The sequence below is a fragment of the Lepisma saccharinum genome, chromosome 10, assembly GCF_977018435.1.
Source record: "Lepisma saccharinum chromosome 10, izLepSacc3.1, whole genome shotgun sequence".
Lineage (NCBI taxonomy): Eukaryota > Metazoa > Arthropoda > Insecta > Zygentoma > Lepismatidae > Lepisma > Lepisma saccharinum.
The window spans coordinates 40,158,167-40,185,750 of NC_139238.1; the positions used below are offsets into that span (position 1 = coordinate 40,158,167).

At 38.8% G+C, this 27,584-nt stretch overlaps 1 protein-coding gene across 1 annotated transcript in view; it reads left to right on the forward strand.

Moving 5' to 3' along the window:
* Nucleotides 1–5,215: 5,215 nt before the first annotated feature.
* LOC145993877 (protein Wnt-11b-2-like) overlaps nt 5,216–27,584 on the forward strand; it is a 181,245-nt gene continuing 158,876 nt past the window's right edge. The window contains exon 1 of the mRNA XM_083129747.1: nt 5,216–5,923. Coding sequence (XP_082985873.1) covers nt 5,847–5,923 — 77 coding nt within the window. The 5' untranslated portion in view covers nt 5,216–5,846. The remainder of the gene's footprint in view (nt 5,924–27,584) is intronic.

Here is a 27,584-nt window from a genome sequence, read left to right on the forward strand (position 1 = left end):
ACTCACCTGGTCGATAGCCCGAGAGAACCTTTTCATTATTCGTCGCAAGGAAAGCTTCAAGACTTACTTCAAATGTAAACTTTGTTGTCAGCCACTAGATCTAATAAAATCTTGTAGTTTCATCAGGTCAACATGATTAATTTAATGTCGTAAGGGTCTATTTTCATTAGCATGTTGCATTTCGAACGCTGAAAAATTCCAATTAATCAGAATATTTACACTACAAAATATATGTTATTGAAAATTGCTGCGCCAACTAAAATGAAAAGTTTCAAATGAACCATTGTAATCGATATCGAGTAGATACATTTAAGTAAAAGTGGAAAGAGGAAGAATCACTCACCAGACAGGAAAAAATCAAATTTTCGCGGCCGCGAACAGCATCTTCTACACCTGAAGATGCTGCTCGCTGCCGCGAAAATTTGAAATATAGCTGTGTCTAGTGAGTGTTTCTTTCCTCTTTTATATATTATTTAGCACTTGTGGTCCTCCTTCCCTTTAACCTATATATTTTATTTATGATTGATTTGATTGATTGATTTGCTTTATTTTACTTCTCTTCTTTTGCCACTTTGGAAAATATGCGAAGATGGGGATGAATGATGATATGATGAAATTTGTGAATGGACACTCACATACAACCATGCCCAGGTCAGGATTCGAACTCAGGAACCCTGGCGTCGTAGCGCGATGTGCTAACCACTCCACCAAGGGGGCCGGCAAGCCTATATTTTTAACACTGGAGGGGCGTATTGAAAGGAGCAATTTTTAGTAATTGGTTCCGCTTTAATCTGTTTTGTTAATTTAAACCAGTTTTTGAATGTCAAACTAATCGATTAAGCGTAGGCGTAACACAGTTGGCAGACATTTATCACTAAATTAGCTTTTATTCATTAGAATTAAATATATTATCATTAGCAAGGAACGGCTTTTTATGTAGGCTAAAAAAGTGTAAGATATATGAATATAGTATACGGTATGTAGTTATTTTAATCAATATGGAAATAAATATAGACTTACACGTTACAGTTGTGAAAAATGGCAATTTGAGTTTAGCAAGTGGCTCACATTGCTAAGTAAAATGCTGACATTAATTATTACCTTTCTTTCTTTAAAATGCTGAAACACGAATCTCCTCGTTTTCCCCTTAAGACAACTTTATATTGACTGATACTCTGGCCCGTAGCCTGGCAGGGGCCGGGGGGGGGGGTTCAGCCCCCCTGGCATCATCGTCACCCCCCCCTGGCATCGTCGACAGCACCCCCTTGCATTGTCGTTAGCACCCGGTCATTAGGTAAAACTATTGTATAATTTGTTTGTAGTGACAACTAAAAATGTAGACAGCGGATATTATGTGGTCATAACTTGATGAAAGGACAAATTCACAGAACGATGATCAGCTATCACATTATTTCATCTTGTTTATGAACTGAGGTCTAAGTGGCGGAAAGTACAGGTTGTATACAAATTATTGATGGCGGTTTCATGATGTTACTGTACATGTTGAACGTATCACGAAGTGACTTTGAGTCTCCCCGATGGCGCAGTGGTAGCGTCGTCGCCTTGTAATTAAGGGGTATCGGGTGTGATACCCGGTGGAGGCTCATAGTGGTTCGGATTCCTCTTTAAACTGTAGGTCCAGTCCCGATTAGCCTTACTGTGCATAAAGTAGACTTAAAACACCAACTAAAACAAACCAACAAACGAAGTAAATTTGCAGCTTTGTAGAGAAACTCAACAAGTTTTGTGACACATTACAAGTTATGGGAGTTTTCTGTTCGCCGTCGCGCCATTGAGCATATTCATGACTTTCCGGAACTCAATGCTTTTTGTGCAGTCTCAAAATTTGGCCGCTTCTTCTTCAGCGAACAACCATTACAGAATACGGGTATCTTGACATGTTAGAAAACTGACTCATGCCACAGTTGGAGATAGACAGTGAGAACTTTATCCACCATTTGGATGGTGCTCCGCCCCAGTTCGATCACGATGTCCACAAAATCTTAACCACCAGAGTATCAAACCGATGGATCGGTCGTTGTGGAAATGATGATCAACAACTGCTGTCATTGCCTCACGCTCCCCTGACTTAACTCCGTGTGACGTTTTTGTGTGGGGTGTTATGTGAAGGATCTAGTGTTTGTGCCTCCATTACCGAGTAATCTAGCAGAACTGAGGGCTCGTATCATCAGTGCTTTTGATCGAATTGATAGGTACGTGATACATCGCGTCTGGGAAGAACTTGATTATAAAGTTTATGTCTGCAGAATAACGAAGAGAGGGCATATCGAACACTTGTAACGTGTCACAAAACTTGTTGAGGTTCTCTACAAAACTGTAAAGTTACTTCACAATATGTTCAATAATACACGTACAGTAACATCGTGAAACTGCTTCAATTATTTGTAGACACCCTGTATTTAGTAGGTTGTATAGAGTTTAGAAAGTTCTTGCATAGCAGGGCCGTAGCCAGGCTGAGCTCCCCCTTGACATTAGATAAAACTATTTTGTATAATTTGTTTGCAGTGAAGAGTGAAAATGTAGACAGCGGATATTATTTTGCTCGCAACTTGGTGAAGGATAAATTCACAGAACATAAACTTCTGCTTGTTTATGAGCTGAAATCGAAGAAGCGGCAAGTATTTAGAAGATTCTCTAGACTATAGAATGTTCTTTCGCAGAGGAGCTTCTTTATCCGTACCTTTGCTGCCCCTGTTGCGGTCTCCCGTTTAGACAGAAATCTGTGACTTTGACGTCATCATCCACATTCCTTCCATATCTGCATCAAAGGTTAACAGTTCCTAAGTTTTGGGAACGAAGGGAAGTTTTATTCCGTTCAGCTGGGGTTGGAATGTACGGTAGGCACTATGATTGAATATTGTGCATTTTTTTGTATGATATAAATATATGTATCATCAAAAGTAGTGTCTAGCATGTAATAAGAGATGATGTCAGTAGCAGTCAAATAACACTTCAAGAGATGTTTTAGAAGATAACTATAGAAAAATGTACTATTTATGTGATATTTCTAAATTTTATATTAACTTAATGACCTCCCCCCACACAAAAATAATTTACCTTCATTTTACACTGTTAAACTTTTTAAAAATTGACTTGGTTTACAAAACACCCCCGATAACCCGTGACCCCCCCCCCCCCCCTGAAGATCAATTCTAGCTACGGGCCTGCTGATACTGTGTTCAATATCGCACGAAGCAACGAAAGTATACTTAAAGTATGGGAAAATTTGACCTTGTATTCTTTAATGGGACAAGAGAGTTAGTGACATTGCCTACAGCCAAGTTTAAAATTAAGAGAGGGGCCAATCCATGAGATCTGGGTGTGACAATCACACGCTTCAAAGCTAAATGTTTTGTGAACAAAGACATTGAGCTCATCCATATCATTATAGTTTGAGAATGATGACATTGTTGCTGCCCTGAAGAGTGAGCTCTGTGAACAACGTTGTTTTTGGGCAATTCGAGAATAACTGGAGTTCCGGGTGTGACTCACACGGCGCTAAAAGCTTCACCTACCACCACACAGCTTGAAAAACTGTGAATTTTTATAACTTTCTCATCCATCATATTTTTTTGTGGGGGATGTAGATTGTAACCATTCATCTCATGTCTTTCATTCCAGCGAAACATTTTTATTTTTACTGTTATTCTCTTTTAAAAAAAGTTCCGGGTGTGACCTATGTGAATACCTCATTAATTAACTCCTATTAATACCATATTAATAACCTAATACTTTAACTGAACAATATCAAAGGGGAAAAGAACCTCTTTAACTCATAAATTTTAATAATAACCAAATTTATTTGTGAAAATTACAAATCTATTGAACATTGCTTATACACTCAAGTCTTAATGTAAGAAGACAACCTTTATCACATTTTCCACTTCTCTTTGTTAATCTGTATTCTTAAAGTCATTCAAGGACATGTAAATAACAAATTTAACCAAAACGAGCAGAATGCAGAAGAACGGAAAACCTTTGGTATTTAACACGAGAAAGTAAAAATGTAGTAATGTCATGAATATTGAATATATGTAGGAAAGTATGAAAATTTTATGTAAAAGTAACTAAAATATGTGCTAAAAGCTAATATACGGAAAACAAAACAGCATATTTGGAGCTTTCATGTCATGATTCGCAAATATAATAATACAAAATAACATTGATTTTAGCATTTTATGAAGATATGTATTAACATATAAATCCGTTTTCTGTAATCAAGGGGCCCCGGGTTCGATACCCGGTGGAGGCACAAGTGGTTCGGATCCCACTTGAAACTGTAGGTCCAGTCCTGATTAGCCTTACTGTGCATAAAGTGGACTTAAAACACCAAATCAATCAATCAATCAAATAAATCCGTTTTCTGCTTATCTCATTAAAAATTTACAACCAATCAAGTGAGGAATATCTGCTGCTATTCATGGATCAGACAGGTCGTGGTTATGTGACAAAAAAATAAAGCACCAACATATTTAATTTAGTTTCCATACCTTAGAAATGCTTGTTTTAATGAGAAATAACAAAAAAATATTTATGCTCTAGTTACTACATTTAGAAATTATAACTCAATTCCCAGCAACAGAAGAACATGTATTATTTACCCATAAATCTCCAGTAATTATTGATGCAATACATTTCTGAAAAAGGTGCTGTTGGGACGAAACCCCTGCAGCGTCTTCCAGGACAGTCTTTGTGAGGCGCTGCCGACACAAGATCACTGGATGACGGAAACACTTTATACTTTAATTTGTGAGTCTGAAGATACAGGTGTTTCACGTAAGGAGGGGGAAGGGGGCAGACAGCCATTTAGTTACAGCTTCACTTTTGTCTTACCTTACCTCGCGGCTAAACATAAAAGAAGAAAAAACGGAGGATGGAAAATTAAGCCGATCCAGGCTTCAAAAACGGTAGGAGCTTGGTCTACCTGAAGCATATTACTTGTGTTTTTCTTCTCACCCTCCCCTCCTCTTTTTCCAAGTGTTGAGGAATGTGTGAATGCTGGTGTTGTAACTTGCCTGGAAGAGCGACCATCAAACTGGTGGCAAGTGTATACACACTCAATTATGCCTTTACATTGCCCGTCTCCAATCCTCCGCGGTTATTGCCGCTCGACCAATGGGAAGCGAGCTGCTAGTGTTTTAAGCCAATAAGGAGGCGAGAGAAATGGTCCTGGGAGACAATCTCGTACGGGGAATTAATGAATGTTTGCCGCTTCGCACCGTGTTCGGCTTTTGAATCAGTTCTTCAGGAGCTTTTTGGTGGTTTTTGTCGATGGCGGTATTTACCAATCTTTTTTCGTGTGCGTGTGCGTGGCAGTTTTTGGTGCGAATGTGGTTTTCTCGTCGGGTAGTGCGTGGGGGAGAGTGACAACCCGTCGCAGAGAATGTCCAGGTCTTGAGTCACCAAACTCAACCGCGGATACCATCCTAATTGTCTTTGTCCCGCTACCGCATACGCTGTTGACAACCCCCAATAAACCATAGTGTTCAGAAACTAAAAGGCCTCTGGATTGTTGCCAGGCCATTGTTAACACCCTGGGGAATTTACTGCCCGAAGTTCGCTCTAGGTACACCGCCAGTTCTGCTGTTGCCGTCAGCACGGGAAAAACGCGTTTCGCCGAAGACATAGCGCGACTGCCGATCTATTTGTCTGTGCTGCCGACACAGCGAGTGCCGTAATCGTGCTCTTGAGGGACCATGCATGTCCTCTTGTGAAGTTTCGGGCTTCCAAAGCGTCGGCAATGATATCGCACATGGAAGAAATGGTAGCAAGTTTCCGGATTTCGACCGACGAAGGCTTCTACCTGTGGCGGTAAGCGTGGCACCATGAAACGGGTGGTCTGGCTGTACATCGGGGTAGCCCTTCTTCTGGTTGTGGATCTTAGCGGCGGGATACGCTGGTTGTAAGTACCAACATATTTTAAATAACTGCCAGTATCTAGACATTAGGAGTTCTGACAGTGTTTGGCAGTAACTGTAAAAGCAACAAATTAATTTTTGAAATGAGTAACTATTACTTCAGTTGCTTTTTCAAGTAAGAGAAAAATAATAATAGTTACTCTTACAGTTACTATTTCAAGTAAGAGCAATAATATTAATAATTACTTTTAAAGTTACTATTTCAAGTAAGAGATACTAAATTATCAGTCACTTTCACAGTTACTGTTTCAAGTTAGAGCAATAAAATTAACAGTTACTTTTACGGTTACTATTTCAAGTAAGAGAAATTAAATTAATAGTTAGTTTTATAGTTACAATTTCAAATAAGAACAATTATATTAATAGTTACTCTTCCAAGTGCAAGCAATAAATTGATAGTTATATTTACAGTTCCTTTCTCAACTAAGAGAGATAAAATTAATAGTTACTTTTCCAGTTACTTTTTCCATTAAGAAAATCAAAACAAAAACTTTACACTTACATTATTGTATGTTTTAACAATAATGAAGAAAGTTATTGTATGCTATGCGCTTCAATAAAGAAAGAAAGTTCTTGTTTGTTAAAAGAAAGTAGAAATAAAATTATAATCTTTACATAAACAAACAGCGTTATTTTTCTTCCACTTTTGGCTAATTGTGATGATGAGGATGAGTAATGATTTACATCAAATGAACGAATTGACACTTAATGAACACCCAGGTCGGGACTCGAATCCGGAACTTCGGAATGAAGCAAATGTCTTGTGCCACATAATGTTTTCAAGTACAAAAATTTACTGTAACTTTTCTTATCTCTGTATTTTCATATTTAGTTAATTTTAGATAATCATCAATAAAGAACACGTTCTACAATTTAGTTCATATAATCTTCCTTTTTTTAAAAGGAACTGTAGCTGAGTTATATTTCAAATATAATAACTATAACAATATAACTTTTAGTAAAGTAATAATCTACAACTCGGTTAAGTTTACGAACGTAACTTTTCAAACTATAAAGAGATGGGGTTCGAAAGTACATTTCGATCTTTAGGTGCCATTTGGCGACTAATGCATAACATTTAAGTGCCAAAGCTGAAAGATGAGGCGCCAAAATTGGATGCAATATAAAAATGCCAAATGTCAATATTGATGTATACGAAAGGGAGAATACACCTAACCTAATATGATTTCTTTTAATTGGAAATGAAGTTATTATAAATAATAATAGTCGCTTGAAAGGTGAAATTACACTTTAATGCTTGACAGTGTTGATACTTTTCTTTTTTGTTATTTTTGTTTTCCGGAGTCAGACGTACTGACAGTTGCGTACCTGCAGTATTTTATTCAGAGTGGACTGAACTTGGAGCCCCTGCAGGAAACGTTTTAAGATTTGTGAGCAACATACATAAATATACGTATATATAAGGGGTGAAGACACTCAAATGTCACTCTCACTTCCACGACGTAGTATACCATGGACTGCATTCTTACAGACTAACACGGCTCTGGCGCCTGGACTCCAGCCAGTAGGGAGTAGGGCTTGTGGTATGGGCTGTCTATGAATGTTTGTAATTGTCCTTTCTTCAATTTCATCTTATTCACCTTTCATCCCCATCTTCGCGATTAGCCAAGGTGTCAGAAAAGACAAGTACAATAAAACAGATATTACATTTTTACATACATATAATATTATATTGCATACATTACTATATTTATCACTTTTCTTTCTTTTCGTTTCAACTTCTTTGTATTTTTATTCCTATGTCTTCTGCTTTCCTTCTCAGTCTTAAAATACATTTTTCTTGCTTTTTCCTTACCTTTCTCTCATTTCTTGATGCTGTTCTTCACCCCTATTATTTGTTTCTTATATTCTTATACTCACTTTGTTGATTTCTCTTTTCCGTCACCCCTCTCTTCTTTCAGTTTCTCTTTATCACCCTTTGTCTCTCACATTATTTTTGTTTCTCTTTCCATCGCTTTTCATTTCTCTTCTCTCTCTCTCTCTCTAACACACACCCCATTTTATTTTTGATTCTCCCAATCTCTTTCTTTCTCCTTTTGTCTGTCGCTTTATTTAAAGTTTATCTTCCACGTATCTAGAATGAAATTTCTTAGGGGTCCGAACTAAGTGTCGCACATGTAATAACAATATTAATAATAATTAAATAATAATGTAACAATAATAACATTTATAATCATAGGTTAATAAGATTAAAACAATAATAATGACATTTAAATAGGTAAATTATTAATTATTACTTTTGTTATTATTGCATGAACAGATAAAGAAAGACATGTGTAGTTAAGGTAACAAACATTTGTGTAAAAACAGCTTTTCTGCCAAAGTATTTTTTCGTTGCAAAACTAGAGTAAATGGGGCACTCGTTATTATTATATTTCGTTATTATCATAATTCCTCTCGGTGGCACGGTACACTGAACGATCAGATAATGAGGAGTAAAATGAAGAAACAAAAAAATATTCTGTTTATGGGTCTCGGGTTCGATCCTCTTGTAAGGCATCTTGCAGAGTGGTTCGTATCAAAATTTTAACTGTAGGAGCAGTTTCGGTTAGCCTATCGTGAGCAAAAAGTGGGCTTAAATCAAACATTAAACCTGTTAAACTTAGGATAAAACACAGAACAGTTGAGTATTGAAAAATATTAGGCATATAAAAACAAAACTTTGTAGTCGGGAGGGACGAACACCCCTATAGCCCTCTACATAAATTCGCACCTTCTCCATTCGTTGTTTCTCTTTTTTACCATGATCTGTAAACACGACGTCAAACATATTATAGGCTCTTATCCACCTAAGAAAATTTTCTGCGGGCGACCTTCATTATAATAATAATTGTTTATTGATACTTAGTGCTGAGTACAAAGTATTGGCCAGATACAGTACCATGTCCAATATTTCTACAAGTAGTTCAATACGGATCTTTTTTTTAAATTACCTATTAGAAGTCTTATCAGTCCGCCACAGTTGTTACAATTTACCTGATAGCAGGGAAGTTGCGTTGCAAGTGTTGTATAGGTCTACATTCTGACTTGGGCGCCGCGGAAAAATATTGAAACTCTAAGGGAGTAGATTGGGAACCACTGGATCATGGTATAAATTGCAGATGCGTGCACGATTAATAAATACATATTTTAAAGCTGAATCATTAAATTTAGTTAATTACTGTCAACAGTGTAATGACCATAATACTTTGGAAACGGCCATGATCATTGATTATGTATATAGAAGTAGAGCCGTCTAACGCATGGTCACTTGCTGCAAGGGCTGGACCCTCCAATGTGTCGTGTTTGAGACGTCATTTTAAGTATTCGGCATGTTCTTGTTGAATGTGCCGAATTCGCTTTCCTCAGGCAGACTTTTAATCTGGACTGTTGGGAAATGACGACCGAATTTTATCAAATGTTTTTAGTTTCTTGCGAAGAGATGGTCTCTTGCACTGTCTGTGAGGAAGCTTTTAGTGTATTTTGACTTTTTAATGTGTTGTGTTTGTCTTGTGCTGGTTCCTTTACAACCCTGCACTTTTAATATTTTCACCAGGAGTTTTTTACACCCTTTGTTTTAATATATTCAGTAAGAATTTTAGATAAAGGGATATTTCCCCGTATATATTGAAGGGCGCAAAATGGGCTAAAGTGACGACGCATCCAAAAATTTTAATTCAATCAATCAATCAATCAAATCTAATGTATAGTGGAACCACAAAGAAAAAAACCTGCGTAGACCCGCGACTCCTGTTCACTGTACTCTCGTGCGGAGAGGCCCGAGCTGAACGAAGAAGGGAAAGATGCGAGGAGACTCTTTGCCGAAAGTTCTTTCCCTTGTGGTCGCTCTATAACACTAATTGTTGTTTTAGTTACACTGACAGTTAATTCTCATTCAAGACATAATATTTATTCATTCTGGAATATTTAAAAAATATTTATTTAATTTTAATTTTTAAGAATTAAAACATAATTTTTTCAAGTAAGAAAAATAACACATTTCAAGTTATGTGAAAGTGTATTTATTACTAAATCACCTATTATATTTATCAGATTAATGTGTATATATATGGTGGTCCATTCATTAGAACATCTGACGCTTGCGCGGTTGAACCGCGTTCGATTCACTCAGTATGATACATCAGTTGGGCATTTTTCGTGCAATATTCCTGCACAGAGCTGCTCTAGGTGTTTTGCAGCCTCTAATAAATATGTCCATTACAGTTGCCCTGGTTGGTAGAAGTGGATAGTGATGATGAAATCACTTTCACTGTGGCTAGGATCGAGAATGTGTCGGGCCCTTTATCTAAAATAATGTATCTACGGCAGTGTTTCTCAACCGCCGGGCTGCGACCCGGTATCAGGCCCTTGCGTCAATTATATCTGACCGCGAGAGGTTCTGCTGAAGTGTGAGACTTGCAAGCTGGCAACCACTTGAAAATATGGTATTTCATTCGGGGTTCACCAGCGATAAGAGGAAACCTTTCTGGACAGGAGAGGTGACCGATCAAACGACATAACCGGTAGTGGGGCTCATTTACCGCGTCCAAATTTGGAGGTTGACTTACGGGCATCATTAGTTTCCGCAGCAATTTTCATTAACAAATATATTTTATTTTACTTGGCGTTTCTACCACTTTTGGCTAATCACGAAAATGAGGATGGGTGATGATATGATGATATGATGAAACTGATAAAGGGAAGCTCGCAATGAACACCCATGTCCAAGCAGGGATTCGAACCCTGCACCTCTGGCGTTGTAGAGCGCTGTGCTAACTACTGCGCCACAGAGGTCGGCACTTGCTATGTGGGAAATGCGTGTATGTTATGAAAGTTACCGTATCTGAAGGTTAAGACTAAAATATAATATTCGTTCAATTCTAGCAATTCAGGTCTCACAAAGTGACCGAGAACAGAACCGACATACTCATACCGTAGGATTGTTCTTGATCTTTTCTTTCGCTCTTGATATCTTCTTTGGCATTTTGAAGTATCTTCTAACTTCTTGGATTTCAACAATACCAGGTGAAGTTCCTTTGAATGAGTAACTCCCTTGTGCTGGTTTCTGCACATATTCGCTTCGGCGTATCCTTATTGTCTCAAGATACCGAGTGTTCTGGAAATATGCCTTCTTGTACCTGTTCTGCCTTTACAGATTCCGTCATACTGATCGGACTTCATTTTCTTGATAGTCAATGGTATTTTCCCTCCTGTTCATGAAATATTTGTGTTCTTATTTCGAAGTTCCTTCGTGGGGTGAACAGAAGTGCCGTTGTTTAGGAATGGTTCATATGAGTTTCCTTATTTGCTTCCTTATCATCCGAACGCGTCACATCTGCCCAGATCAAATTGATTCTTCATTTGGATTATTTAAGAACGTTGGGTTTCCTTCCAAATACTAAAGTTACAAGATCACTGAGAACGTTTTATAATTTAACTGAATGTAGTGATAATTTAACTGAATGTAGTGAATTTTATTGTACTCGATACTCACAAAGTACTATTTGCAGTGAATTACCATGTTCAACACCAGACGTTAATATCATATTCTTCATGCTTGAAACAAAACACGAAAAAATGCTTACAAACATAAAGTAATAATTTTCAAAACCATTGCTACTAAGTAAAAAGAGAACGTAAGGGAAAATGTGCCATCTGTAGTTCTGTATTGAACTAGAAACATGATTCGAATTAATTTCTTCAAGTACCAGGTGGTTATAGTTAAAGTGACGGTGTTCAGAGTGGTATAGCACGGGCTGTAATGAGAGTAGCAGTCTGAAACTTCGTAGATATGCTAATGAAGCAATGCGCTCGCAAATTATGCAAAAAACAAAATTAGTTTCAATTCTCGCCACCAGGGTAAAAATGACGCTGTAAGCAGTCAAAACGTGGTATAGTTACAGGAAAAAGGCAGGAAAGATCAAACACATGAGAACAATGGTTCTGGCATGTTTATTAGGAACTATGGTTACACGATCTGTTCAATATGACCTCCCAATTCAGCAACACGCTGCATTCGTAACACGGCATGGTCGACGGTTGCTCGCAGCATATCTGGTGAAATCTGAGCGACATGTCGTTGTATGCTAGCCTTCAGATCACGCAGAGACCGGACATGTCCCTGATATACACAATATTTTAAATATCCCCACAAACAGACGTCATATGGATTAAGGTCGGGGGATCTGGAAGGCCATGCATCTGGAAACTGTCTAGAGATGAAGCGGTCATTAGTGAAGGTTTCTCGCAGAAAATCTTTCACGTGGCGAGCGACATGTGGTGTTGCCCCATCTTGCATGAAAATGGTGGTGTGTTCACAGTTCCGTTCTTGCAAAGCTGGAACCACGTGTTGCTTAAGGAAGTCCCTATAACGTGCAGATGTCACTGTACGCCTAACAGGCTCCCCAGGTGTCATCTCCTCAAAGAAAAAAGGACCAAGAATGAAGGAGCTAGTGAACCCACACCAAGCAGTCATGTAAACTGAGTGCAATGGTTGTTCCTGCACAACATGTGGACGAGTGGAACCCCATATGCGACAATTCTGAGTATTCACTGCACCGTCCAGAGTAAAATTTCGCCTCGCCAGTCCACAGAATATTCCCCGGCCACATGTCATCCACTTCCATGCGTGACAAAAACCTATGGGCAAACTCACGGCGTTGTGGAATATCTTGTGGTTTCAATTGGTGCACAGTTTGAATCTTGTAGGATTCCAATGTAAAACGCACCGCAAAACCTTGCGAACTGTTGACCAGGGGAGTGACAATTCACGTACCACAGCTCTAGCACTGGTTGCAGAAGTTGAGGCATGTGCTGCACGGTCAGCTACAGCTACAGCAACTTCGTCCACAACTTCCACGGGGATGGGCCGCCTTCCTCTCCCTGGTGCAACATCCAATTCACCTGTTTCCTCGAATTTCTTCATCATCTTCTTCAGCCCATTAATGGACATGGGCCCTCTTCTCAGCCCTTTCTGTTGTCGATATTTTCGCAGTGCAGCGTTGCTATTGCTCCCATTCTGGTAAAACAACTTCACTATCAGTGCACGGTCTTTCATCGCAATAGCCATTGCTTTTTATAAGGAAAAATTCAAACTTTTAATGTTCGGCGAACATTCACATCACTAAAGGAAAAAAAGCAACAAGCATCACCAACAACAACCAGGGAGCTCACACAATGGTTAGGCAATGTCACCGACTTTGACGTCAGAGTTACGGAAAATTCCACGTTTTGACTGATTACAGCGTCATTTTTTACCCTGGTGGCGAGAATTGGAACTTTTTTTCTTTTCTTTTTCATAATTCGCGAGCGCATTGCTTCATTAGCATATCTACGAAGTTTCAGACTGCTACTCTCATTACAGCCCGTGCTGTACCACTCTGAACACCGTCACTTTAATTATAACCACCTTGTATATTATAGGTAAATCAGCGTATTAACTAAAAAATTTAGTGTTTTCATTTTTCACATTTGATAAAAATTTTAACCGATCGATATAAAACGACAGAAACTTTTCTGAAGCAACCTGAATGAAGCATTCAATTAACGTATGCATGGGCATCGCAAAAATAAAATGTTGGGGGGTGGAGTTGAACACAGATGGCTCCGCCCACTATACAAATTAACATCGTTCTTTTGATTGCTAAGAGATAGAAGAGGAAACAATCTTATATTTATAATAGTCGATGATAAAAATAAACATAATTTAATTAGCAATGCTGCAGAAAAACAAACAAGAAATAAACATTGGTTCGAATCGTAGCGTACAAAATGGAGAAAACAGTTCGGAACTTGATGTTTTAATATAATTATATAATTCCAACATGCAGTATTTTTATTACAATAAAAGTAATAGGTTATTATTACTTTTAAAAAATATTCGGTATAGTTTTAGGTTTCTGTTGTAAGTCCACTTTTGTGCACAGATAGGCTAATTGGGACTGGACCTACAATTTAAAGTAGGATCCGAACCACTATGTGCGTCCACCTGGTATCAAACCCGTGACCCCTTCATTACAAGGCGACGTTATTACCACTACACCTTCGGGGAGGTCCTCTATTTGGTATAATGATTATAATATTACTGTGGTGCACGTCCTGCCAGGATCAGCTGACTGCGTGAGTCTAGCCAGCGTGCCTATAGCGTAAGCTAGAGGACTAGCGATAGGTGGAGGGTTGAGATGACATTATAGTCTCGCTTCTTGATTGGAGACTTCGGGAGTTACGACTAGCTCTCAAGCTGCCAATGCAATACGGTGTATCCAAAAGCAATTTAAATCATTAACTATCTTTACCCATGATAAATTATTCAAATTTAAATAAGAAACGTTTGCGGCCGTTTTTGTAAACTAACAGGCGGACTGTTAATTTTAACAGTAGAATATTGTAAATTTGACGGTAGTTTCAAACAGTGATACACTGTGATTCATAAGTCCGTGAAACATTTCAGAAACTCACCACAGATAAATTATGCAAGAGATAGGGATAATTCTGATGTCTGTAGAACGATAAAAAAAGTTTTCGTAGGGAATCGAACCAGCTCATAGTTACCATGGTTTGTCGCTAGGAGGCAGTAGTAGCAGTAGTGGCAAACATTGGCTCTGTCCGAAAGGTCCAAAATGCAGGCTTGAAGCGCGGTCTTGTAGGAAGTGACGTCATCTATTACAGTTTGAAAGCGCCACAAGCAATCGAGTTTCCAGCACGCAGGACAGAGACAATGCAGTGTTCTTTACAGGCCCGTAGCCAGTCAAGGACCGGGGGGGGGGGGGGGGGGGGCTGAGACGTAAAATTATTGTGTTTAATTTGTTTGGAGTGAAGATTGAAAATTTGACATCAAATATTATTTTGCTCACAACTTGGTGAAGGATAAATCCATAGAACATGAACAGCAACTACATTCGTTCATCTTGTTTATGAGCAGAGGTCTAAGTAGCGGCAAGTTAAAGTATTTAGAAGATTTTCTAGACTTTAGAAAGATTTTTAGGGAAGTTTCTTTTTCTGCTCCTTTTAGATAGAAATCTGTGACTTTAGACAGAAATGGATCAAAGGTCAACGACTCCCAATTTTTGCGAACGAAGGGGAGTTTTATTGCTTTGGCCGTGGTTTGAATGTACGGTAGGCACTATGATTGGATATTGTGCATTTTTTGTACGATATAAATATCTGTATCATCAAAAGTAGTATGGAGTGTAGTAAGGGATGATGTTATGGACAGTAGTGCGCGGGGAGCCGTCATTTTGTTTATCTCGCCTTCATTTGTGGCAATTTGATGGATTCATGTTTATTATTGCCACCAGAGGCCAATAAAATCAGTGGTATTTTCTCCAGGTAGACACGTTGTTAAGTGTCCGAGCAACCACGATATGGAGAAGGCTAAGTACATTCCATAATGTTTCTAAGTTCCGAACTTGCACTCACTCACATAATTATATTTATTTCATGAACGTTCTCTTCCATACTACGTGGTGAAGTGATTTAACAGCGAATCATTGTTCTTTTGATTATCTTCAAAAAGGCAAGAGACCAATTTAGTTCATTATTGGTTCAGTTCAATGAATATCCATCAAACTGGCCAAGTGATAAGAGACAATGCTTTTCTTTCAGCGAGTTTATCTAACAAACTATATTTATGTAGTCTTGAGGTGCTTGCACATTATGTAAATTAACTCGCATCAACTGAAACAGTGTCGTATCTATACATTCGTAGAAGCATACTGCCTCATACCAATTTAAGTAGACTTTTAGGCGTGGATCTTCCACTGTGCCTACTTCAGGTTCGTATGCATTAAACAAGCCAGTTTAACGTGCATAATGCCAGTGGCAGTCAATTGACACTTTATGATATGTTTTAGAAGAGAATTGTAGTATTTTTATTTCTAAAAATGTATGGTTTATATTAATGCCCCTCCTCCCTCACAATTTACCCTCATTTAATACTGTTAAACTTTCGAAAATGGACTTCGTTTACAAAACCCCCCTGTTATCCCGTAAGCCCCACATGATGATCAATTCTACTTAGATACGGGCCTGCTTCTTTACTAGACTTCTGCACTCGTTGTTCACTTGTTTGAAATCGTAGAAGTCGAAAGTCAACCAGATGTTGGTTGTATAGTTTGTGTGGAAATATAAGTGTAAGAACTTTTTAAAAATTCTATGTGATTTCTATGATGAAAAACGAACGTTTAAAACTCGGGGATAACATTATGTTCTTAGTTTTATCTACGCTTCGGTCATGGTGCAATTTGTAGCATCTCCGCTTCCAGTCCAAGGCTTCGAGGCTGAACTACGAGACCATTCTCGAAGGTTGTACGGTCTTGCACCTTTCGGACACGGCCTTAGAAGGCGTCTTGTGTTTTAAATACGTAAACACCTTATCCGCTGTGACTTTGCAGCGACGATTTAAAGCAGAATATTGAAAGGAGACTTCACTCTCCGCTAATCTCCAGAAACTTCGGAACCGCACAGCGGCTGTGGCACTGAGCGACCGTGATATGCTAATACGCGTGTGGGACGTAATGCAGTATCGGTTATATATATATATATATATATATATATATATATATATATATATATATATATATGTTATGTATATCTTCCGCATCAGTAACGACGGATACACAGAGCCTTTGTGAGGTTTGTCGTTCTATCGGTATCAGAATTACCACTGTTGGTTATATAGTTATTGGTATAACATTTAAAAAATGTTTCATAGATTTATGAATCACCCTGTAGAATAGGAAAAGCGACACCACTGGAAGGGTTGTCGATACGTTACTCTCTCATTAAATCCTTGCACTAGAAGGCGGAGTGGAATAACTAGTTTTGGAAGTTCGTGTGTAATTAGTTAATAAATATTCACTATATGTTGGAGGGGGTTAGAAGTACATAGCCTACAACGATTTACTCCCGTTTCGCCGAATGCTCCACGAACAAATAACCCACATAAACAATATTTTCGACGAAAGGAGAATTCTCGTTTCGCTGAATATTTTGAAGTGAGAAAATCTTCCGTCCACTGGAAAATTTCATAAAAAATAATTTCAAAGATGTCTTAAATAATAATTAGTATTTTGCAATCTTCTTTCCGTAAATAACAATATTAATAATAGAACGGATTGGACCAGTCGTTGCAAACCGATATAAAATATTACTTTAAAACATTCAAACGACAGGCTTCTATAGGTCTTTTCCACTCTAACGGCGGCCGGTCCTAGTTCTGGGAATACACCGCAGACCAACCAGACAACAGCGGTAGCGCCGAGAGTTACGTCGCGGCAGGAAGAAGTACTACGTAAACCTCGTTCAACTGGCTGCTGCGTTTCTTAAGCCTGGTTTACATTGGTCGAGTAGACGGGAGAGTAGCACGAGCGAGTAGGGTAAAGCTAGGTACTCTCCCCGTGTATACATCTAGGGAGAGTACCTGAGCCAGTACTCACTCCAGTAGTCAGGACAGTCGAGTGGCTGTCCACGGAGGAAAGCCACTCGACCAAGTTGCTTCCTCTCCCATCGATTTTTTTTCACTCGCGCGTAAACTCGACAGACCACTCGGTCAATGTAATCGCTTTCTGAGGACAGTATAGAGTCTGTGTTGTGTGAGTGTCCATGGAATTTGTGTCTATTATAGGAACAAACAAAAGAAACTACAGACGTAAGACGCTATAAGAGTAGGAGATGAGACTTGATGTATTTGGCGTAGGAGAAGTGAAATTAAAATAAAGAATTTACGTTCTACGTACAACCAAGAACGATTGAAAATAGAAAAATGAAGGAAATTAGTTTTCTTTCCAGACATATCCTCGTGTATTATTGGATTAATTTCTCGTGGAAAAAAAAGTATGTAAACCGTTTCAGACTTTTTTTTTAAAAAAAATCGCCAACGACGTCGATAGGTTCGATCTGTGAAAAGAGCACCAAACAGCTGCACCCACTATCCCACTTTGCTGGAGTTGAGTAGAAAGTTGAGTCGCTTGCCAGCATTAGGATCGGCCGCCGTAACAGTAGAAAAGCCCTTTAATCGACCTTCAACACCTCCTTCCGCGACGTCATAAATCTCGGTGGCACCGCCGTTGTCTGGTTGGTTTGCGTCGTATTCCCCGTTCCCCACTTCCCTTGCCAGCTTGTAGGCCGCCCGCCGTAAGACTAGACAAGATCTATAGCACAAAACGAATAAAAAATCTACGTTCACTTTCAGAACCGAATCAAAAGTTGTCTTGAGTATCTGAAAACGGCACGAGCCGACCTCCGTCGCGGAGTGGTTAGCACATCGCGCTACGATGTTCCCGGGTTTGAATCCCGGCCAGGGTATGGATGATTGTGAGTGTCCATTCATCAATATCATCACTCATCCCCATCTTCGCAAATTAGCCAAAAATTGGGACAAAAAGCGAAGTAAGAATGTATGATTGATATGAAACACCCTCCCTTGCCCGGGAAAACAAATGCTACCACTACCTGAATAGAGGCGGCAAAATCTCCCTCGGACAAGCGAAATAGCGTTACGGTCCAGGTTAAGTTCGTGTGTAGGAACCGGTGACCAACAGTGCATAGTGGTACGCCATATCGAATAAAAACAAAGACATATGTACTTTCAAATTACCACCTCTTTACCTGTAGCCGGGAAGCGGCTAGCTGCATACCTGAAAATCACGGGTAGCGACATGCATACGAAAATGATATAGCCCAAAATTAACATGAAGATAAAAAGTATATTCTATTCATAACCAACAAAAATGGAATCATTACAGGTCCCCACACTTGCACTCTCACATTCTCTCTCAGATTCAAACCTCATGGGGTCATCGACACAAGAAATTATACATGACATGTACAGGTTTTATGACGACAAGCCCTAATTATTGTATTCTCAATTAATTTTACCTTACTTTTTGTCTAATCAGGTCATTTGTGATTTTGCTCCAGTGCTACTTAAATCCTAGCCAGCCCTTACTTAAGTTCACCTTTTGTTTTTAAAAAAGAAACTAGTCGGCGCGGTGACCATACATTACTTGACCAGTATAAACAAAGGCGTCTCAACGGCAATTACATTCACGTGGGCGGACGTTTTCCTTTTACAAGACCTCACGTGGTTCCATACATAACAAATAACCTCCGTTGAGCGGCTCAAACAATATACTCTCTAGCAGGCGGGACTTAAACACTTCGCCGCGACGAGCAATTCACATTACCAGGCAAATACTTTAGCAAATAATCACCTATGCGACCGGACATAGCTAGCAGCGACACAGCGCTGACACATAAAAATGAACAGACCTCAAGTAGAATATGCAAGTAAGCGGGCGGCGCTTTACTCTAATAGTACGCACTTTAAACAAATACAAAGGAGCACAAACAACAATGAATTTAAGATCATAAAAAAATATCACAAGGAATAAGAAAAATTGACCTGAGACGAATAGATTACACATGACAAGCGCGACGGGAGTTCGATATAAAATTTTGAGTTGAGTGAGCGTTTTCAAAATGTCGACGAATTTCAAGGGCGTTCTCTAAATCAATCGGGCCGTCACGTGTTAAGGTTCACACAGATGAATACTTTACCATCTCTCAGCTTCCGGGTTGCATCCAGGCGTCTTTATGGGCGATTGAAACACATAGTATCCACGCGAAAGGTTCCTTTGGTCGCGACGATGAAGATGCGAGAAGGATTCAAACACCTAGTTTCCCGGCTCCTCTTCCTCTCGGGATCGGTGGATCTCCGTGGTATGGCGCGGTTCGGACGTCGCATCTGAGCGGTCGTTGTGGGCGTCGTCGGGGCGTCAACATCTCTCTCTACGTCTCTCTGTCGCGGCTGGTAGGCGTCGTCGGCGTCGTCGGGGCGTCAACGTCTCTCTCTACGTCTCTCTGTCGCGGCTGGTAGGCGTCGTCGGCGTATCAATAGGGCGGCGTTCGACGTTCTCTCTCTCTCCATGGCGGCGGATAGGCATCGTCGGCGTAGCTTCTTCTGACTTCAGGTGAATCGACGTAACGCCCTCATCTCTCTTCTCCCTCTAGCCCGCCATAGTTTCCGGTGTTCCTCGTTTCTCAAAAATTATAAATGGCGTAAGGTAATCACGGAAACAGTTTCACTTCAACTTCCCCCAGCGGTTGAGGTAGGCGCACTCGTGTAGACTTACTGCCTATCACACACACTGGTGTTCGCACAACACGACAAAGTCCACTGTACACGAAAGGTAGCACGGAGCTGCTCTCGTTCCAAGAATCGCGGCAAAACTGTATATGGAGAGGTAGCGCGGAGCTGCTCTCCCTACAAAGATCGCGGTAAGACTGTGTGTCGAAAAACCATGTCCTTCGTTTTATTTAGATTTTGAAAAACGACGCTATGCGATCGTTGAAGCGACGCTTCCGAAGGGGTCAGTCCACTTTGCTCTATTGTCTCCAAACTAGGACGTACCGTGTCTGAAGTTGACTTGTGCGGATTAAGCTTCCGCCTGGCTGTCGCCCATAGCTCAATAGCAATCGCTGTCCACAAACTGATCAATTAGAACCGATTTGATCTGGCGTCCGTAATTGTCGCTTGATCGTGACGAAACTCCACATATCCGTCCTTGCACACATGCCGCTGCGCTGGTATAAGTTTCACATGAATCTGACCGTTGGAAACCGAGATATTTGAATGTTTGTCATTACGGTCGAATTTCCTAAGCTTTAGACGCATAGCGTGACCCTTCAGGTGCTCACCCTTAACACAAGCGAATCTCCCGTTCCTCCCGTCGGCTTGGCAAAAAATCAAATATGTATTCTTACAACTTAAAACTCTCAACGCTTTGAATCAACACGTCTTTTTACCGCTACATACATGAATAATAATGATAATAATAATGACGGTAAATCTGACTGTCATAAGAAATGTAAATCAACAACAATAACAATGAAACGGCAGGTGTTCATAAGTGATCATCCAACACACATATGATATGGCATTAAGTTTTCTTTTTGTTTTGTGTTTTGGCCGAACACCTGAAATTTCCCTGTGGAGGGAAAATTCCCTCCCTTCAAAATATTTAGCGAAAAGGGATTCGGCGAAATGGGAATTCCCTTTTCGCCGAAAACTTTACTCAAGTGGTAAATCTGATATAATGCGCCTCAGGGCCATTCGGCGAAACGGGAAGACAAGGCATACACCATATACAGCCGTTCACTGCATTTTTCTAAGCTAATATCTAAGTTGAAATTAAAAAGGGAATTCGTCTCTGTGCTTTTCCCTCCTCAGGTTCTTTGTTTACAAATTCGACCCAGGAAAACTATTTTTATATTCGGTTATATCCAGTTGTGTAAAAACTAAGGAACTAAAATCTAATATAGCTAGTAACAATACTTCAAATAACTTTCCTTGCTTTACATTGTGAATACAGTTGTAAGTATGATAACAGGAAAATATAATCACTTATTTGGCGAGAGAGAAATTCGCAACACCATTATTATTATTATTATTACATTAAATAGAAAAAACACTGAAATAATGTACAAACAAAATAATTAAATATTCATTTATTCACACAAATAAACTTTCCAGAGCAATCACTCCACCTTTTAATGCTCCACTGAGTACTTATTTTTCACAAATTGTTATTCCCTTTTGAACTGCAAATGTAGTTGTAAAACGTACATCTATATTAACATTTATTAAGTCCAATGTATGAACTGAAACTCTAGTCTTCTAATGAAATGTGATAAAGACTAACAAGACTTTAAATGCTGTAGATGTTCCTTGTTAAGAAAGTTTATCGTTGCATGTACGAGGGTCGTTCAATAAATACATTTCAGTGTCATAAAATTTGTTACAAAAATAATTGAGTAACACTATGCACATGTTTGACGAGCCCTATTTGTCGCCTTCAAGGAACAATAGGCATTTCTCCCGCAGACGTGAAGGCGCATGCGTAGAGGGAAAGGAAAGGAAGGAATATCGTGAAACGCCGGGCTCGCGCCATTAGAGAGGAGAGTAGCAAGGTAGGTGCACGTGTATTGGACAGCTGGTGTCAGGAAGAAGTGCGTGACGTGATTCGGTACGAATGGGCAAATGGCTTGTCACCCACAGGAAGCTGGTTGCTGGGTACGTACGGTGACACTGTAATGTCTGTGCAGATGGTCAGAAGGTGGTGCAACATGTTCACCGAAGGCAGAGTGGGGATTTTTGATGAAGTTCAATCCGGGGGAACAGAAGAATCAAGGTTCGTGAGGTCCGCTCACAGCATCATCCAAGTATTACCAAGCAAATTGTCCATCACCATGTTTATTCTCTTTGTTTTACGGAACGAGAGTTTCAAGAATTGAAAGAAAATGTCAAACAAGCTAATAGCAACACTTAAAAATCAATTTCTTAATAACACATAGGATGCAAGAGAAAAATTAATGATAATAGTCAGGGACAATTTGCCGAGTAATTCTTGTACATCCCACTGTACATAAATTAAACTTAAATCTACATCTAACACAATGTAGTATCATGAAGTCTAATTTAATATTTTAAGCAGCACTTTCTTATCGGTAGGTTGGCAACACTGACCACAATCTTCAGGTCTGAAAGCAACAGGGAAAGATCATGCATGTTATAGGGTTGAATATTCGACGCTAGAGTCTTGCTTGTACCTTCCATCAAGTTTTACGTTGCTTCATTTATAATTTCTATTCTAACAAGGCGTGGTCGTTGAATTTTCAAACCTAAGTTAGTGAAAGGGAGCGTGGGTGGTGCAATCAGCTGCTTACCATGTAATAATGCCGGCGTTGCCAAAATGTGCGCCGTTCTTCAACACATCGTCGACGCTTCATTCTGTGCTGTTTGTATCATAGTGAAGAGAAAAACCGTGCACAGGGAAATCAGAGATGTAATATTAAACGTTGTTCAATGGAACATATTAGTGTGACGTCACTGACAAAAACTGAGTCCAAACAAACTTGTCACGCGGTGTTTCCCTATGTGATAGCATTGGAAAATCCATCGCCACGGACAACTTTTAAAATTGTCATAGCAATCATGAAAAAAAGTTGTCAATGTATAAGATGATATTTCGGAAAATACATCGATATATTACACACAAGGTACATGAACCCAATATGGCCTATTTGCTGTTTCCAAGTAGTTACAAGGTTAATTCAACAGATGACGTTGGAGTATGTCATTTAGACTATCCGTGTGATATGATTGAACCATGAATCTGCTGGCTGTACCTACATTGCAGTAACTTTACGGAAAAGAAGCGAAATAGCTGGACCTCGTGATTGTGTTCTAACGTGATCTAATATTGCCTATGGAAGTTATTACTTACTGCATATTCCAAGTGATGGGTGTTCGTATCTCTAGTCCATGTTATTATAGCTCATAATTTGTACTTTACATCAATTGTACTAAGTTTAGACTTTAATCTGAAGTCCTGTTTATAACGAAGGAAAAAACAACACTATGTAAGGTAGACTTAACATGTCCTACATAGAAATATATCGTGAAGGACATGTGCAAATGTGACATTCGATACTTTTATGTTCAAGTAGAGTGTGTAGGAGTCACTAAGGATAATGAAGGATCTTTCATTTTCCCAGGCTGTGGTGTGTAATCCATGGTCTTCAGGTAACGAGTTATGATTAGACCTCGGATTTAAGGTTTTTAACCTATTTTTTTTCCTTTACAGGTTTCGTTAAAAATTACGTCAGCGTTTCGTTAAAAAACGCAACAACTGATCAAGTTTTATAGTGGCTAAAAAAAACCTATTTTGATTGTTAGAACCTATTTTAGGTTTACGCGCCTAAATCAAGCCTCTTTTTAGGTTTTTATATATTTTTAAAGGTTTTACAGGATTTTTATATTACACAGAGGCATTTTCTTTGTTTGGTCACGAAAAAATTCATTGACGAACGAGTTTGAAACATACTCTCTGTCGATTTCCCTTCCTCCAAGTCTTTTGTGACTTTTCAAAGCTCTAAACAAAGCAAAATGTCTGGTGCCACTGTTACCTGTACAATCCAAAGTGGTCTGATCTGTGTGGTCTTCCTTACTTTTGAGTCACTTCGGTGCTTTGTGGCATTCACGCCTTGCAAACTAACATTTCAGCATTGAAGTTTGCACCACTGACTATGATTTTGTTGAAAGATTATTTTCAGCATATAAGATGATCCTCATAGACAAAATTTCGGAGTTTGACTGTGGATAACATGAAAATATATATTTTTGCCTAACTATATGGCGAAGAATGGTAAGTTCTGCCATCGCTGTAGGGTTAGGCAACACAAATAACGTTATGGAAGATAGTGCATATTTCGGGATATAGGTGTCGCATTTTTATTGCCGGTGACTATACCAAATCAGCATTATTCAGGAATTTTGAACTATTTTAAGTTTCTTGAACCTACTTCAAGATTTTTAGAGCCTAACTTAAGATTTTTAGGAATTTTAGAACCTATTTTAAGGTTTTTCTAACCTATTTTAGGGTTTGTCGAACCTATTTTTGGATTATTATAGCCTATTTTAGGAACCTAAAAGCACACTTTTTAGAACCTAAAAATCCGAGGTCTACTTATGACACGTCACTTCCTTGTTTCTAACGATGTTTTTCTTAGTGTAATCTCATTATGTCGGTATATAAATAAAACTTAAGTGTGTCAATATACTTATTTACCTATAAAAATAACATTGTGGGAGTTTCTTTACAATTTCTGTTGCATTTTTGATGTGAAAGAACAAAATGAATTACTACCCAATATGCCCTAAACGTTACTTTGGAACAAGATCTTCACTGCACCCATATTATTATTTGGAACTGGCTCCAATTCTCAGTAAACGTCCAGAAATGTTCCCTCTTTTGAATCTTGCAATTAGTTTTACCTTGCTGACTTTGTACAGCATTAGAAACAATGGCAAACCTTCGGTAGGCCATATTGGGTTCATGTACCTTACCTCACAGAGGCTAATTTAAAGTGTATATATAGAGTAAGATATAAAATGAAGCGAATGCTACTATCCGGCGTCCGATTCAGAACCGCAGCCAATAGTCGGCGCCGCTACAATCACGTGAGACTGTGGATTCCCATCAGTCATTGAGGCAGCGTCGCTTCAGATGAGCTTCAGAACCGGAATGGCTTGATTTTCTTTAAACATTTACGATTTCATTACTCCAGGTATTCCTTACCATATCCTCCGTAAGGAATGTGTAATATATAAGACCTATTCTCGGAAACCTCAATGTACGATACAAATCACAATTTTACTTCACGACTGGTATCACAAGTTTAAAATCTGCCCCTTCCCCTTCCGAAGGATTTTCCAATGCTATCATATAGGAAAACACAACGTGACGTTGTTTGGACTCAATCTTGCTCACGTCACTACGAATATGGTCCATTATTTTTATAACACTGGGTCACAAGGTAAGAGGAGCATTTTCCTCTGAGGTGACAGAGATGAGAAAATAAATTATTGTCCACTTAGACATAGACGGTGACAATAAGACAAAGAGGGTTTAAACCTCGGACGCCCTGTATACGAAGCATGCAAAGCTGATACGACACGTCATTCGAAATGAAGAAAGGAGAGCAGTAGGTTGGAATTTTTCTTGACTACTTCATCATTCCGCTGGTATTCCAATATATTTGTCTCAAATTGAACCTGTTTCTTGGCTTGTTGGACGGGGCGATAGACTCCTTTCCCCACGATAAGCATAACTGTGTACGATTTATTGTATATTGATGTGGTACTTAGCAATAGTGTCAGAACAGGTTAGCGTTTTGCGGCACGTGTAGCTAGTTGCGAATTAATTAACGCTCTTTCGAACAGGTAGTCGTTTTGCAGCAACTAAACTCTAACAAAATATATACATGAGCTCGTAAATTGTTTCATAGAATTGAAACAAAACATCAAATAAGTTGCTGACAACTTCTGCACAAGCATATGTAGAAAAACAAATCCTTAAAAACAAATAGGATGCAAGCTAACAATTAATGAAAGTAGGCATGAATATTTGTTGAGTAATACTTATACATCCCACTGTACCCTCAATATCAAGATTTAGATGGGCCACGTGATCAAAGAAAAATGTGGCCCACACTGGCCCACCCTTTGGTGCCGTCTCCGACCGCGAAAATCTTCAATGTTCTGTTACTTGCGTGTAACTTCTGACAAAACAATAGTCATGAATAGAGCCCGGAAGTTCAGGCATTTATTTTCGTTAAAATAGGCAGGCAAAAAGGCATTTATAATGTGGAAAATAGGCACTAAAATGAAAAAAAGGCAAAATAAACCGGAAAAAAAGGCACATTTGGAAGTCGCTTACTTTTATCTATAATTTCTGGCAAAATGTTAAAATCTACATTGGGAAGAGCATTTCAATTTTCACCAAATTCACGCACGTAACCATGTAACTTACAACTTAATGGCACACTAAATTTCTTCATGATGACAACTACACGATCCTTTCCCTCCAAAGTGCAGAACTAAACTAAAGATAGAGAACATGATTTTGGAATCCATGCAAAGGTCCTTGGGCATTAGTGCTCTTTCTTGTCAATAACGTCCTGATACGGACGCTGGACGTGATGACGTAATTGTGCAGATGTTCTGCAACAGATTTTTAGCAGTCAATCATGCACAAGGAAATGTTAACCGAAAGCCAATATCCTAACTCAGCATGAAATATTTTTTTCTCACACTTTTCTCCTTCAGCAATGTTGAAACATGCGTGAGTTCAATATTACTTAAATAAGGCGAAAATTATTCACATAATAAACGGAAGAAAAATAAATGCCAACAACTTTTTTTGGGAGAAAAATAATTTATATACACACTTTTTTTTAAAAAAGAAATGGTCCAATTTCATTGAAAAAGGCAAAAAAAGGCATTATAATTAAAAATAGGCACTGGGGTCCCAAATAGGCAAAATAGGCAAAATGAAAAGGCTTCTAAAACATTGGAAACAACATAAAAAACGTATATCCGGAAAAAAATTATCAATATATCCAGTAGATAAAAAGAGGCATTTTGCCAAACTTTCGGGCTCCAGTCATGAAGTAATCATATTTGACACACTTGACAGATACGTTGCAAGTTGTTATATAGTCTTCTGATTCACAAATTATGCAATAGATTCGACATTCATGGCAAATTTCTAACCTTGCTGACATAATATTACCTTGGTGATCAGTGATTTATGGCTCGCAAGTTTATGAATACTCATGCTAAACATATCAGTCCGTCTCACATAAGTTAGAACCAGAAAATATTGTTTATATTTTGCATTTTTTAAAACAATTTCGGCATTTTTGGCTTTCAGGTAATTTTTTAGTATTTTCTTTTTAGTTTTCTTCATATTTGAGGTTAATGTTTGTTCTCCCATGTTGTTTCGTGAATTTTAAAGACATTTGCTAGCATAATTTATCATTTCCTGACATGGTGTTTTTAGCAAGTTCGCCGTACGGTCAATGACAATGCTCAATATTATTTTTAACTGAAAGTTAGCAATGGAATGAATAATTAATTATGGTACATTTATTTTTCCTCCAGTCCTTAAAATACTTTGTGCGAAGCCTCCTTTGAGATCCCTTTCCTGGCCTCTATAATCGCTTTAATCTGGGATCTTAGTCACAAAATAGAATATATACAAGGCACGTCCAGAAAGTAAGTTCCGTTTGGTAATAAAATTA